A 16,691-nucleotide genomic window follows, 5' to 3' on the forward strand; every position below is an offset into this window, starting at 1 on the left:
GGTTCCAAATTGGGAAAGGAGTATGATAAAACTGGATATTATCACCCTGCTTACTTAACTTATATGCAGAATACATCATGTGAAATCCATCAGGCTGGATGAAACACAAGCTGGAATCAAGATTGCCAGGAGAAATAGCAATAACCTCAGATATGCAGATAACACCACCCTTATGGCAGAAAGTGAAGAAGAACTAAAAAGCCTCATTATGAAAGTGGAAGAGGAAACTGAAAAAGTTGGCTTAAAACTCAACATTCAGGAAACTAAGATCATGGCATCTGGTCCCATCACTTCATGGGTAAATAGATGGGGAAACAATGGAAACAGTGAGAGAGGGTTTTTTTTGGATTTTTGTTTTTTGTTTTTTTTTTTGGCTCCAAAATCACTGAAGATGGTGACCGCAGCCATAGAATTAAAAGATGCTTTTTCAAGGGAAGAAAAGCTATAATCAACCTAGACAGCATATTAAAAAGCAGAGACATTACTTTGCCAATAAAGGTCCATCTAGTCAAAGCTTTTTTCCGGTAGCCGTGTATGAATGTAGTAGTTGGACTATAAAGAAAGCTGACTGCCAAAGAATTAATGCTTTTGAACTGTGATGTTGGAGAAGACTCTTGAGAGTCCCTTGGACTGCAAGGAGATCCAACCAGTCCATCCTAAAGGAAATCAGTCCTGAATATTCATTGGAAGAACTGATGCTGAAGCTGAAGCTCCAATAATTTGGCCACCTGATGCAAAGAAACAGACTCATTAGAAAAGACCCTGATGCTGGAAAAGATTGAAGGCAGGAGGGGGAGGGGACCACAGAGGATGAGATGGTTGGATGGCATCACCAACTCGATGGGCATGAGTTTGAGTAAGCTCTGGGAGCTGGTGATGGACAGGGTAGCCTGGCATGCTGCAGTCTGTGGGGTCACAAAGAGTCGGACAAAACTGAGTGACTGAACTGAACTGAAATAATTGCCTTACCTACCACTAAGAAGGGCAGTGAAGATAAAAGAGAAGCTAATCAGTAAGAGTGGCCTGGTTAGTAGACACTAAAAGCTGCATAGAAAGGTGCATATGTCTGTAGTTGATATGGAATGCTAAGGATTGGACAGCAATCAATGTGTAGAAGAGCTCCTTCTATCAAAGTGAAATGATAAAGCAAGAAATTGGCCTGAATTATTAACAGCAGTGTTACTATGGATTCCTGTTCCATGTCAGCAGTCGAGCACCTTCAGTAGTTTTGCTTTGATGTCTGTGAGAACTGGTGGCTTCATCATCTCCTCTATCTTTGTTTGTTTGCTTTTGGCTCTGTGGGTCTTTGCTGTCTAGTGTGGCTACTGGGCGCTCCTCCCCAGGCGTGGTGTGCAGGCGTCTCTCTGCGGGGCTCTCTCGCTGTGGGGCGCAGGCTCTAGGCGTGCAGGCTTCAGTGGTTTCAGCTCCCGGCTCTGCGGCGCTGCCTCAGCGGTGGTGGTGGATGGGCTTAGCTGCTCCGCAGCATGTGGGATCCTCCTGCAGGAGGGGTCAAACCTGAGCCTCCTGCCTGGCAGGTGGGCTTTTTACCACTGGGCCACCAGGGAGGCCCCCCATCTTCCCTTTTAGGTCTGACCTGGCCACAGGTACCCAGCCCAGGTTTCTTAAGCCATCACTTTGTGTAGGTCAGCCCAGTCAGGCATGTGTTTAGCACCTTACGGGATCCTTCTTTACAATAAGTTCAAATTCCTTGCCCTTCTAGTACGAGGCTTCTCCTTGTGACTTTCTCTTTGTTACCACCCTCTTCCAAGCTATACTCATGTTTCAGAGTCTTAGTGTTTCTATTTCAAAATGAGAAGATCAGTTGGGTGACTGTCTATCAAGATCCTTATCAGCCATATTGGCCTCTGGTTGGTTCTATTTAAATCATGGTAAAGATCAGTCACATTGCTCTGCTTATATCTCTAAAGCTACGTAAGCATAGTACTTTTCTTTTTCTTTTTGCCTAATTCAGTTCTACCTTCTTCAATAAATCTCTTTCTGTGAAGACTCTTTCTCATTACCTCAGTTCTTACAACTGCTCATTATTGGAATTCACAAAATGTGTATCTTTATTGTCTACAAAGAATCACCCCCTTTTCCCTTCACCCAACCATACATCTCTCTATTCATCAACTCACTTGTCTACTTGAGCAAACATGTCTTTGAAGGCAACATGATACAGTGGAAGGAATATACACGTTGATGTTCTGTCCTCCTGAGTTTGAATCCATTTCACTATGAATTTCATAATAATTGCTTTTATTATTATTATTTATTTGTAGAGATTTTACTTCACTGAAATTTTGCTCTCTCTAATCTGAGAAGTTTTGGGGAAAAAAGTCTTTAGTGCCAAATTCAAGTTCTAATGCATGGTTGGCATATAAGCAGGAAAGTATGACCTTGACTTTGTCCCCTTTAGCTAGATAACAAATCCCTTAAAAACGTAACTGTAACATTATAACTATTTGTTAATTTTGTGTCTGATGCAGAGTAGACATTGAATAACTGCTAGTTTATAATTTTGATGAAGTGATAATAACATTCTACAGAGTGCCTATTTTATTCAACAAATGGCTTCTGGTGACTTAAGATAGTGGGCTCTGTGCTCTTCTCTGTAGACACAAAGATGAATAAGCATCTATTCTTCTGGGAGAAGCTTAAATTCAAGGGGAAGACAAGTGAAGCTTGATACATTGAGAATGTTACCAAAAATGAGCACAGTGATAATACAAGAAGGAAAGCTCATACCTGTCTTGAAGGAAAGTGGAGACCTGGGTCATATGAGTTGAGTCTTAATAAATGAGAAGGGGTTGGCATACAGGTAAGAAGACAGGGGCAGTTTCAGATGAAGAAATAAAATGCACAAAATCAGGAAGGAGCATTATTTGGAGGCATTCTGTTAATTCAGATATGATTCAGTTATGGAAAGTATGTGTTGATAAAGTTGAAAAGGTAAGAAGAAGGCTTTGCATGTCAGGCTGCACACTTGGAATATATCGTGTAAAATTAATCTTGGAGTAGAATCACATGGCCAAGTGAGCTTGTGTTAGAGTCCTCACACTAACGACAGTATGGAAGACAGATTAGCATAGGAAAACCAGCTAAGTGGGAAAAAGCAAACTACAAAATGTTGTTCTTGAAGAAACTGAGGTGTGAGAATCTTTATTCTGAGGCCCAACTCACGATGATGAACCAGATAAGAGTTGGATTTTTCAAATTTTGAATTTCTAGTCCATGATTTTCACATTCTCACAAGTAGATGATTGTCAAGAAGAATATAAATAGTAAATCAGGGTCTAAAAAGGAGCAGAATCATCCTTGTACAGTATTAGAGTAGCTTTTCATGGCAGTCCATCTAATGCACACAGAGAGAAGCCGTGGGAAGGAAAGAGGGAGATTGGAATAAAGCATCTTCAAGGCAAGGAATGGAGGTATCCACCAAATGCTAAGAAGAAGCAAGGAAGAATCCTAGCCTAGATCCTTTGAGAGAACACTTCAAGCTTCTAGCCTTCAGAATTTGAGACAATAAGTTGTGTAGTTTAAAAAAGAATGAAAGGAAGGAAGGGAGGGCGAGAGGCAAGGAAGGAAGGAAAACATAGGCAAGTAAACGGAAAGCACAGAGGTCAGCACAGGCCCCACGGGAGCCGAAGAGGGCAGCTTGGAAAAGCCAGAGAAGGCTTCCTGGGAGAGGTGGCCAAATGCCTAATGTTGGAGCTTGAGTAGGAATAAACTTAATGGGAAAGGTTTGAATAGAAGACCTATTCTTGGCTGAGATGAATACATGGGACCTTTGTGTTCCATGGGAAAATCATGCTCTTTAGAAACTAACTCAATTTCATTTCTAAATCTGAGTCAATCACCTACTATAAATGATGAAAATTTATTCACCTTTCTGCACCTCTGTTCGTTCACTTGTCATATGGAGGAAGGAACAAAAAAAAGTTCTAGATGCAAGAGGAGTCATATGCAAAAAACTCAAGAATGATAGAAGCCAAGGGGTAGTGACTGTCCAGAAAGTAGCAAGAATGTTTAATATAATATGTCTATATCCTCTTTGATTTAAACTAGATTCTTTATCATTGTAGTTGAACACATTTTTTGTGATCATTGATTTCTCTCCAACATTTTAAAAATGACATTGATAATACTTGTATAATTCTAAAAATAATGATATGAATTTTTCCTGGAGACATAAAAACAGTGAGGGCATATACAGCTAGAATGCTCCAATATTAATAAGATGCAATGAAATTTTATAGCGTACTTTCTGGTGACCAAAGATCATTCCATTATACGTATGTTTATTTCAGAAGCATATTTGGAAAAGCCCTGAGACTCAAATCAATTTCATTTACTTTTTATATTTTGAACATCTTATTTCAGTCCATATCCACACACACACAGGTAAATGCATGCTATTTATAATGCAGCAATGTCAACATATAACAGGGAAAAAAAATGAGACCAAGTAAAAGGGGATGTATTTCCCTAGATAAATTGTAGTGAACACCTGACTAAGGCAATCCTTTAATTATTTTTTTTAATTTTGTATTGGGGTAAAACTGATTAACATTACTGTGAGAGTTTCAGGTGAACAACAGAGACTCAGCCGTACATACACATGTATCCATTCTCCCCCAAACTCCCCTCCCAGCCAGGCTGCCACATAACATTGAGCAGAGTTTCATGTGCTCCACAGTAGGCCCTTGTTGATTATCCATTTTAAATATAGCAGTATGTACATGTCCATCCCAAACTCCCTAATTATCCCTTTCCCCCCATCCTTCCTCCTTGAGAATCATAAGTTCTTTCTCTTAATCTGTGAGTCTGTTTTATAAATAAGCTTATTTGTATAATGTATTTTTAGATTCCATATACACAGGAATGTCATAAGTTATTTCTCTTTCTGACTTCACTCAGCATGACAATTTCTAGGTCCACCTATGTTGCCACAAATGGGCTTATTCCATTCTTTTTAGTGGCTGAGTTCCATTGTGTATATGTGCCACATCTTCTTTACCAGCTCCTTTGTTGATGGACATCTAGGTTGCTGCCAAGCAGAATCCTTTTCTTGCTTGTTTTTCCATGTGTTAGAGTCAGAGCGTCTTCCCTCGGTCAGTTCCCCGTCTGAGGGCCTCTGCCCTCGTAGCGATCACCGTTATGTTAAGCGCTTTTGGAAGCAGAGGTAGGGACGGGAGACACGGAGGAGAAAAACGAAGGCAGAGGGTGAGGCCGATGAGTTAGGTCAAAGAGGCGTAAGAGCAGTGAACTTTCCGGGTCCAGGGCAGTGCCAGCCAAGAAGGTGACAGAAACCTCGTGACACCGGAGTAGCTGGGAGGAGACACGTGTCTCTTTGCTCATGGACCAGGCAGTGGCACATGATGCTAAGAGGAAGGTGATGAACGGACTTCTGGTCCCAGCCGTTTCCATCTCTCCCCAGCGCCTCTTGTAAGACTGCAAGTCAGCCTTTGACGGTGGCAAGCTTATTTCTGAAAAGTCTTGAATTGAGTTTAGCCTCCTAGGAGCTGTGTGAAGACGAGTTAGCAAGAGGGTTCAGGATATCTTCTTAGGGTGCTTTGGAAGGCACTGACTGCTTCAAAACCTCCTAAGAAAGTGAGATCAGTATGTGCATGGCTCTAAGAAATGGTCGAGGTGTTTTAGACCTAAATTGGAGTGTTGGGGAGGTTTCAGAATAAATACTTTGACAGGGTCCCAGTTGAGATGATTAACATCTAAGATGGATGGTTCCTAGGCAAGTGTTAGTGAAGATATATAAAACGGAAGTGATTTCTAAAACAGATTGATGTGTGCAGAATGTGTCTATGAATGACCCACTCAGTGGAATGGTAAGAATCCCAAATAACTACAAGGGATGTGTGCCTTACTACAATGCCTGACACATAAATACCACATGCTGATTTACTTTATTGGGTTGAATTATATATTATATTATATTATATATTATGTAAAATTTATGTTATATTATTATATATATTTATATACTATATAGAAAATTTATGCATTATATAGTAGGAACATATTTATATATTACATTGCATTAAATAGTATTAAAAACTCAAGTTCTTAGCAAGAGCTTGAAAGAGCTAGCTAGAGAACAGCCTACTAGTTTATAAGGGGGTCCCTTTCCCTACCACGGGCCGGCCCCTTGCCCCAGGTGAAGGCGCCTCTCAGCATCAAATATGCTATTTCTAGGGAGCTATTAGGGCTTCCTACATGCTGCCTGGTGGCTCAGAAGGTAAAGAATCTGCATACAATGCAGGAGATGCAGGTTCGATTCCTGGGTCAGGAAGATCCCCTGGGGAAGGGAATGGCAACCCACTCCAGTATTCTTGCCTGGAGAATTCCTTGCACAGCGGAGCCTGTAGGACTGCAGTCCATGGGGTCACAAAGAGCTGGCCATGACTGAGTGACCAACATTTCACTTTCATATAGTCACCAGAGTCCTCTTGGCCTTCACTGGTGTCTCAGATGGTAAAGAATATGCTTGCAACACAGGAGACCTGAGTTTGATCCCTGAGAGGGAATGGCTACCCACTCCAGAATTCTTGCCGGGAGAATCCCATGGACAGAGGAGTCCGGCAGGCCACAGTCTATAAGGTCTCAAAGAGTCAGACAGGACTGGGCGACTTTCACTCTCAGGGAGCTATGATATATTTTTAAATGAGGAAATAAGCCCCCAAGTTGAAAATCTATGATAATCAGAACCAAAGGTAGAGGAGGAATCAGGACTAACTGTCGGGAGCGTCTTCTGTTGGCTGACCCTGCTGGGCAAAGACCTCACTGCTCCAGACTGCTCTCACCTACTCTGCCTTAGATTACAATCTTGTTCCACATTACATATTCTGAAATTCTACGAAGGCACTTAGGAAGAAAAGAAGTTCTAGGAAGTGGTAGAAACTGAAGAGGGTGTGGACAACCTTATTAAAGTTCTCACAATCAAATTATTTTGGTTTCTGACAACACACAGTCACACACACACAGACACACACACACACATACACATGCATATTTCGTCTATACTCAGGAGTTTTAATATGGACCGGGATGCTGCAGTCATGACATATATAATGCCTTTAAAAAATGTGAATGATGAAAGGATTATGGCCTAGGTCACTAGAAAACAGTCATGACCAATTAAAAGGCAATCTGATTATTTTTTACACTATATAGGTCTACTTTAATTCTAATTTCTAATATTTTTCTTTCAAGGAAGCTTACAAGTTCGCTACCAGCTAAACAAGGAAGAAACTCATGTATTCACCATCAACACAGAGAACTTTGCCAACAGAAGACTGCATCACTTGAAGATTAACAGAGAGGGCAGAGGGCTTACCATTCAGGTACCTTACTTCCCTTCTTCTCATTCCAGCAAATGTACCTTGGGTGCTCAATACAAGTTTTCTGAATTTCGCCCCCAAGCCAAGTGAGCAGCCGAGTTCTGGGCATGTATACTAATCACACTCAGCCCCAGCCTTTGGAGAACTAGAATAGTGGTCCTCAGGGCACAGCCTGCTTTCCATCAGCATCTCTTGGGACCTTGTAAGAAATGCTAATTCTTGGGTCCTAGGTCAGATCTACTTAATCTGAAGCCTTTTTTCAGGAAAGGGGCAGCAGGTGATACTGCTGCATGTTCAGCTTTGACAGCCTCTGAACTGCAGAATAATAGGAAGGCAAGCAAGGAAGAAATCACAAGGGACCAGCAAGGACTGTGGGAGGAGTGTGCAGAGGTGATGCTAGAGCGTGGAGGAGGGCACCCACCTCATCTGGGCATCCGTTCAGCTCACCCTGAACAAGGAGGGGCTGTGAGGATCACGGACGCTCCACTCAGTCAAAAACGAGTGTAATTTACAGACAACCTGCCCTGTCCGCAGGCTCCTAACTGACAAACACACACAGATACACACAGGCTCACCTGTTCCGGATCCCTCTCAGCTCTGCTCAGGCCTCCTGGGTGCATCCTTGCCCTCCCAGCGCTCTTGAATACACTAGAGTCCACTTTGCCTGGAATCCAGGTGTTCATGTATCTTCATCGCTGCCTGTTACTTGTTCTTCCTTGGAACACCACTCAAAACTTGACTCAGGGACCCCATCTCCAGTTGCCTTATGTAATAAAGCAACCCAACTCCTTGACTTCAATCCTAAACCACTTAAATGCATCTAGCAATCAACACAACTTATCTATGTATTTAATAGATAAGTCCCTTCTCTCTCCTCTAGAATGTAAGCTTCATGAAGACAGGGATTCTTGTTTGTTTACATTACCATGGGATCCCCCGTTTGTCAAGCAGTGCCTCACATACAGAAGGCCTTTAGTAAATATTTTTGAACTAAATAAATTAATCCCACATAGCTTGTATGTGCTAAGTTGCTTCAGTTGTTTCTGACTTTTTGCAACCCCTATGGACCATAACCATAATCCCATGGCTCCTCTGTCCATGGGATTCTCCAGGCAAGCACACTGGAGTGGGTTGCCCTTTCTTTCTCGGCTTGTATGGAGATTAGATTGAACCTGTGGAGAGGGGAAGAGAAACCACTGGATTTTAGGCAGGGGAAGTAGCATGGGTAGATTTCCATTTCCAGCGGCTCACTGTGATCTCTCCATGGAAATATACATTTGGGAGTGATGTGATATGGGACAGAGACCAGACTGGAAGCAAAGATGAGGACCTCAACTAGTGTAGTGGGGAAGTCAGGGACAGAAGGACTCAAGAAAGATCTGGAGGGAACCTTGGTAACCTTTGGTAACCTTGGGTGACCCTCTGGATATGGGTGATGAGTCAAGACTCAAGTCAAGACTGACTGTTCATTTTCTTGATTGGGTGGAAGTTCAGGAATAATTGGCAAATATAGGATACAAATCACAATCCTTGAGTGATTATAATTTAATAGCATTGACTGTAGCACTGACTCTTAAAATAAGTGGTAAAGGTCTTTGGATTGAGGTCAGACTAGAGGATAGAGATGAGATATGATTTCTTATTGGAAGGTGTCTGAATGAGGCTGTGGTGAGACACCCGGGGTGCATGTTGGTGGACATTTGTATAAATGACTCTTTCTCTGTTTCTATTTCCTGTCGTCTTTTCCATCAATGAAAACAGAAATAAGGAGGTGAGAGAACAATGGGTTATTCCCTCTTCTTCTCCATCTAGATTTCCCACCAGTTAAATTAAGAGTCAGTGATAAGCACAAGCAGTGGAAGATGTACCATTTCAAAAGTGTAAAAGTAGCAGAAAGAAATGGAGGCAGAGATCTATTCTGTTTTTTAAATTTGCATCAATTTGTTAAAACAGTCACACAACATAGTTGTCGCTGTGACACCCCCACTCCTCCTCACCTTATTTCTTCTCCTTCCTCCCCATTTAGAAATGCACTAGAAAATTCCCTGGCCTTCCAGTGCTTAGGACTCCAGGCTTTCACTGCCAAGGGCATGGGTTCAATACCTGGTCAGGGAACTATAACCCCACATGGCTCTGGGTAGCCAAATTAAAACAGTAACAAAACCCCCAAACAAACAAAAGCAATGGAAGGGAAAAAAAAAGAACAAACAGTTTACTAAAAACAGAAAAGGATAAGCTACTGCCTGGTGTCAGGCATTATTCAGAAGCAGTTATAAGGAGAAGGTAGATGGTTATCAGTAAGCTCAGCCAGCCAGAGGCCTCCAGTGGGTAAGAATACATTCTCCTACCACCTCGGGACCTTGAGTTGTTGAACCTTCTCCTCTCTGCTCTATGTCGCTTTGGAAGGAATCCATAGGGACTGGGCTACAGCCAGGAGTAAGAAACCCTGGTAATGATTTGAGAATTATAATTTGACCAGTGGTTTTAAAAGCTCATGTGCCCTCATGAATGCCCTGGTGGTGGAGGTGGACTTCAGTGCCTCTATTTAAAATATATTAATGACATTAAACAAGTTAAACTAGTTTACCGAAATGTCAGCACAATGGCCAGCTGTAAAGATGGAGGGGGCCCGACATTCTGAAAGCTTGGAGCTAATGATTTCCTTTGAGAGTTGAAGGTCCTGAGGTTAAGAGAGGGATCCCTAGTTTGGGACAGACTTGTGTGTGAATTCCTGTTCCATCTCCTATGTTGTAAGATCTTAGATTGGCTATTCACCTTTCTGAGGCTCAGTTTATCTATAAAAAAAGTTTGCATGTTATGGGGGTGGGCTGGGGTACAAATGCAGCTGAGTTCAGTCAGTTCTGGTGACCATTATAGGAAAGCAAGAACATAACTAAAGGGCCAAGCATGAAGCCTGGTGTCTAGGGCTTACTCAAAAGAAAAGCTTTGTTCAATTTCCCTCCTTTTCCCATCTCTTTTAATCTCATTTAATGACTTGACAAGACCACTGCTATCCTCAGTTTTAAGATCAACAAAGCTTCTTTACCAGCTGAGCCACCAGGGAAGCCTTTCTCCAGGCCAGATTATAAATTTTAGGCATCCTAAGCTCTAAAAGATTGTGGTACTTCACTCTCTCACAGCCTCATCAAGAGTAATTATAAAGAAAACAACACTAAAACATAGAATGAACATAAAGAAGTGTAACAAAATAATGTATTGCTCCCTGAAGACGTCAATGATTGCCCAGCCCCTATCATAAAGCCGATGTCCCAGAAATAAATGTTTGTGGAAACTACCCACCCACCCCACCCTGCCTTTTGCCTTTGTTCTGTGCATTTGCTAAGATTTTCAAATAGGTAACCCAGCACCTGAACCAGTTCTAGGGGTGCCACCATATGCACTCATTCCACTTAAGGACTGGAATCCTTTCCCAAAGTATCCCAAGCCTTCTTTGAATCATTGTACCTTTGTCTCCATACCTCTACTAATGCTTAAACAAGTGCATCCTGAGAAACGCTGGGCTGGAGGAAGCACAAGCTGAAATCAAGATTGATGGGAGAAATATCAATAACCTCAGATATGCAGATGACACCACCCTTATGGCAGAAAGTAAAGAAGAACTAAAGAACCTCTTGATGAAAGTGAAAGAAGAGAGTGAAAAAGTTGGCTTAAAGTTCAACATTCAGAAAACTAAGATCATGGCATCTGGTCCCATCACTTCATGGCAAATAGATGGAGAAACAGTGGAAACAGTGGCTGACTTTATTTTTGTGGGCTCCAAAATCACTGCAGATGGTGATGGCAGCCTTGACACTGAAAGACACTTACTCATTGGAAGGAAAGTTATGACCAACCTAGACACCATATTAAAAAGCAGAGACATTACTTTGTCAACAAAGGTCCATCTGGTCAAGGCTATCGTTTTTCCAGTGGTCATGTGTGGATGTGAGAGTTGGACTGTGAAGAAAGCTGAGCATTGAAGAATTGATACTTTTGAACTGTGGTGTTGGAGAAGACTCTTGAGAGGCCCTTGGACTGCAAGGAGATCCAACCAGTCCATCCTGAATGAGATCAGTCCTAGGTGTTCATTGGAAGGACTGATGATGAAGCTGAAACTCCAATACTTTGGCCACCTGATGCGAAGAGTTGACTCATTGGAAAAGACCCTGATGCTGGGAAAGATTGAGGGCAGGAGGAGAAGGGGATGACAGGATGAGATGGTTGGGTGGCATCACCGACTCTATGGACATGAGTTTGGGTAAACTCCGGGAGTTGGTGATGGACAGGGAGGCCTGGCGTGCTGCAGTTCATGGGGTTGCAAAGAGTTGGACATGACTGAGCGACTGAACTGAACTGAACCAAAACAAAATGATTGTCATTCACCTCCTTCTCACCCTTGTTTGTCATCTGATTAAAGTGGAAAGGACCAGGTAAGTTCCCATAAAGGAGAACAGTATGTCAGGAATGACTCCTGTTCTAGAACAATCAGGTCTTCTACAGGATGTGACAGTGTTGAGGGAATCACTTGATCTTTGGGGGCCTGGGGAAGAGGTTAGAGCCAGAAGCTAAAGGAATCTCAGCTCAGCCTTTGGTTCTAAGAATCCTGCTGCTCTCTTCTCAGCAGGAAGTTCAGTCACTCTAGCCTCCTCTTCAACCTGAACAACAAAGCTTGAGAGGAGGAGCCCTGCGCCTGCTGGAAGGGATGGTTTCAGAGGATCGGGTGGGCGCTCCGAGATAAGGCAGGGAGAAAACTCCTTCAGGGCAAGGACTGAATCTGAGCATTAAAAAGATCCCAGACGGGGACCACGGGTACGAAAAACTCTGTGCTGTGTCCAAGGTGTAGAGGCCACCAGGGCAGCCAGAGGCATCCCGGTGATGTGCTGGGTGCTCCATAGCCCACAGGATAGAAAGAGAATCAGCACAGGATGTCTATTAATTCATTCAGCAAACATCTGTTTGCAGTTACTTTTCCAGTTACTGTAATAGGCCATATAGAAAGCATGTATCAATAAAATGTCCACATCTTCAAAGAGCCAATAGTTTAGTGGAGAAAAATGAGATGAGAGAGCATGCAGATCATTACGATTGTTGTTCACTCATTAAATCCTGTCCAATTCTTTGTAGCCCCACATGTTGCAGCGCACCAGGCTTCCTTGTCCTTCACCTTCTCCTGGAGTTTGCTCAAACTAGTATCCATTGAATTAATGATACCATCTAATGAAATCTTTCTCTGTCATCCCCTTCTCCTCTTGCCCTCAATCTTTCCCAGCATCAGGGTCTTTTCCAATGAGTCAGCTCTTCAGGTGGCCAAAGTATCGGAGCTTCAGCATCAGTCCTCTCAGTGCATGTTCAGGGTTTATTTCCTCTAGAATTGGATGGTTTGATCTCCTTGCTGTCATTATGATACAGCATCTTAAATGCAAGGTTAGAGGTGGGGTGGGGGGAAGGCACCATGAGAACAGAGAACAGGATCAATTAATCTAACTAAGGCTTCAAGGAGAGCTTCTTAGAGGAGGTGAACTCTGAGCATGGGAACACTAGAAAAGTGTCTGGCATAGAGTAGATACTCAAATGGTCATTGAATGGATTTTGTAGAAATTCATAAATAAGCACACACAGTGATTGTCTACCAGCTGCTCAAACATCTAGAGAGGCATGGACAAGTAAAGTAAATGCCATACTGTGTGGCTGGCAGGCCATGTGACAGGGAGTCCCTGCTATGTAATGCTGTGTGGCATTGGCCAAGTGTGTGATCTCTGTGACATCACTTCCACCATCTGTCCTACAGGGATAATAATGTCTATTTCACAGTATTCTAGGGAAGACTGCATTTTGAAGGATACTTTAGTATGATGTCTCATACATACCAAGTGCTCAATAAACAACAAGTTTTATTAAAGCATAATTCCATGAATGAAAAAGGAATAAAGCCTACAATTATATACCACAAGTCATAGCCACTGATTTCTTTCAGAGCAGAAACCACTGCAGGACCCGGAGGCTCCTGTAGGAGGGTCTGTCTGAGCCGCAGTGGGTGCAGAAGGAGGGTCCAGCAGTGGGAGCTGGGAACGTGAGGCTCCCAATCAGCTGCTCCCCAAGGGCAGTCTGGGGACCGGCACACAGCTGCAGGGGTTTTAGTCTTCTCTTCCTACAGATGGACTGTGATAGAGCCTGGAAAAATTGGTAGGCTTTGACTAGACAGAAAAACCTAGGGATGGATGGGGACCCATGCCTTGAAAGGGAGAGAACAAAGAGGCGGAACTGAAATTAACATGTGTGGAAAGGAAGGTTCCCTAAAGGATGATCTTAGAAATAACGTTCCAAAGAATCCCCCTGGTGGCTTTCATTCACCTGCAAAATGGAACTATCAGCTGTTCATGCTGGTGGCAGCTGTTCAGCTGGTCTCCCCTTCCCAGACTCAGACCTTTGGTCAAACTGAAATATATTCGCTCAGGAAAGTCCCCTAGGGCACCCCTGGTTGAGGCCGGGTCAGCAGGTTTCAAGGACCAAATGGGGAGGAGGGAGAGATGGAAAGGAAAACCTGCTTTCCTTTTCTTGTTAATCCTGCAGGCTCCTTCCTAAAAGGCTTCATTTGTTTGCTTCTTTGCAGCGAAGAATTTGGTGAGAAAATCTCAGTGGGGAGATAAATACCTGTCAAAAGCTGTACAGAATTTCCCAGGGAGAAGCCTTGTGTGAAAGCCTTTATTTCACCAAGAAAGAAAGAAAGGGGTATTTTATGTGCATTGTGGAAGAATTAGTGAGACATTTCTCGTTTCTCCAGGGAGAAAAATCCCAGAGAGGTGTCTGCCCTGCCTGTGTTTTCCAGCTATTTTCAGACAGGAGTGTTTTATGCCTTGGGTGTGAGGACCTCTGCTGATGCCGCTCTGTTTTCTGTTTTCTTGCAGATGGATCAGCAACTCCGACTCAGTTATAACTTCTCCCCAGAAGTTGAATTCAGGGCTGTCAGGTCCCTCACCTTGGGCAAAGTCACAGGTTTGCTGTTCTAGTCCATGTCTTTCTGGCCTTGATAAAATAAATGATAAATAACTTTCTTCAGGGAAAAGCAACAAGATCTAGATAATATCCAACGTGTAGGACCAAGAGTCCTGTGGAGACAGGAATGCTTGTGTGGAGGGGCTGGAAACCGGTATTTACATCTACTTTACAGAATCTCGAGTAATGTAAATAAACATAGCAATTCACTGAAATAGTTATTTTTTACTTAATTTCTAATCAATTTATAATGTTTATGCAATTCTTTTAGTTAAATTCACGTCAATTTCACTTAAAGAAATTAAGGATTTACAACCCAATTATTTAATTCTATAAATCCTTAATCTCTTTCCTCATTCGCCAAAAATTCAAAAGATTGTCCTACGACAATAATGGATTCCCCTTTTATTTTTTTCTACAGGGAATTCTGTCAATTTTCATTTTATATGAAATGATGACTTTTATCAGGTGTAAGCAAGATTGAAATTTTTGTGTCTTCTTGATGAATTAAACATTTTTTTCACACTGAAGTAATATTTTTTTAATTTTAATGTCTCTGTGCTTTAATCTAGTTTGTCTGTTATTAATATAGCTAATTCAGTTTTGCTTTACTATTTGCCTGGCTTATGGTTTGTCATTTTCTTTATTTTCCCTTTCAGTCTTTTTTTTTTTTTTTTTTTTAAGCCTTATATAGGATCTTGTGAAGAGCAGACAAACAAATATTGTATTTTCATTCAATCTGGCATCTTCTGTTTCATAAACTGGCAAATGTAAGCCCTGGTGCATTTTGGGTTATTTGGATGGTTGGATTTGTTTCTGCCTATTTTCTAGTTGTTCAACTTTTCTTGTGATTCTAGCGTGCTCTTTTCTATTCTCTCAGTCACAACACAGTGCAGGAAACTTTCATAGCTGGAGACATTTTAAGCAGGAATGGATGTAACTGAGGAAATAAGTTGCTTACAAAACTGTGACGGCACTTCCAGTGTGCAATCTTGCTGGTCTTTTGGAGTGACTCCCAGCAGTTCTGAGCTGATGAACGGGAAGCCACTACCTACCACGCAGTCACTGATGCTGTGTGTTAGCGTCCAGCAGTGGAGAAGGTCCCTTAAAAACGGCGGCAGATAAAAGACTTCAAGTCACCATGACTTTGCTGGCCAGTAGGAAAAGCTGAAAAGGCAGAAAAAATGACTCCTGTCCCACTAAAACCTTCCAGAGCCATAAATTGTATCTAGTTTCCAGAACATAATGTGCATCCAGAAATCTATCTGCTATCGGGTCTGGAAAATGTCAGTTTTACTTTCCAAAATGGCAGTTGAATGAGCCAATCAACACTGACCAACTTGTAGTTTGAATTTTATGTTTATTTCTTATTCCATTTCCCCTCCTACTAATAATAATTATTATTTTATGTAGACACTGCTTTTTGGACTTACCAATGTAGTTATTAATTTGTTGTTCCAAAACCTTTTACTTTCTGCCAGATTTAATTTCCTTTTTTCTGATGTAAATTCTTTTGAATTTTTTTCTGTGTAAGTGGTCCTTTATCTGAAAATAAGTCATTCATTTTTCACCTTTGTTCCTGGAAGATAATTTTGCTAGATACGTAATTCAACACTGAAGGACACTTTTCCCTTATATCTTAAGGATTTATTCGTGGGTGTGATAGAAGCAGCTCACACTGGCTCGTAAGAGCCTGTTATACATATCCCTGCACAATTCTGCATCTGGTGATTTCACAATGGTAGTTTGAAATTGGCCAACCTAGGAGTTTCCATTCCGTGTATCTCAGAAATGCTACCAGTCAGGGTCCTTGGGGTCCTTGGCAGCCAGGTTTCACCCTCACCAGCACATCCTGGACTCGACTCTTCCATTGTCTGATGTGACTGTTGAAAAGCTGGCTGTCAGTCTGTCCTGTCTTTGAAAGGTCGTTTCTTTAAATTTGGTGTTTGACAGTTTTATTACCATGTGTCTGATTGTAGACTTCTATTTAATTGTCTTAGTTGATATGTTTATGTTTTTTGTATTTCTTCATTAGTTTCTATGTATCTAGTTCATATGTATTATTCATATGTATCTGTTCATTAGCTCTCAAAAATTCTCAGCATCTCTTTAATGCTTCTTTCTTACTCTCTCTACTCAATTAGCTTTGACCTGCACTAGATAAACCTCAGTCTTATTCTTTTTTCTGTTAGGTGATTTAATTTTTCTTCTCCATTTTCACTGGTTTCAATGTGAATATTTTAAGTTGAGTATCTCACTTAGTAACAGGTCGAGGTCAGGACTCCTGTTCTTCAAGATGATTCAGGTACTCTCCTGGATGCAAACTTAATGTAGGCTGAT

General features: G+C 41.9%; 1 protein-coding gene across 2 annotated transcripts in view; it reads left to right on the forward strand.

The window, feature by feature from the left end:
- CNTNAP5 (contactin associated protein family member 5) overlaps positions 1 to 16,691 on the forward strand; it is a 1,008,111-nt gene that overhangs the window by 923,446 nt on the left and 67,974 nt on the right. For both annotated transcript variants that reach the window (XM_070476362.1, XM_070476363.1), the window contains 2 exons: positions 7,231 to 7,361; positions 14,264 to 14,351. In XM_070476362.1, the coding sequence (XP_070332463.1) occupies positions 7,231 to 7,361; positions 14,264 to 14,351 (219 nt within the window). The remainder of the gene's footprint in view (positions 1 to 7,230; positions 7,362 to 14,263; positions 14,352 to 16,691) is intronic.

This window comes from Odocoileus virginianus, chromosome 13 (genome assembly GCF_023699985.2).
Source record: "Odocoileus virginianus isolate 20LAN1187 ecotype Illinois chromosome 13, Ovbor_1.2, whole genome shotgun sequence".
Lineage (NCBI taxonomy): Eukaryota > Metazoa > Chordata > Mammalia > Artiodactyla > Cervidae > Odocoileus > Odocoileus virginianus.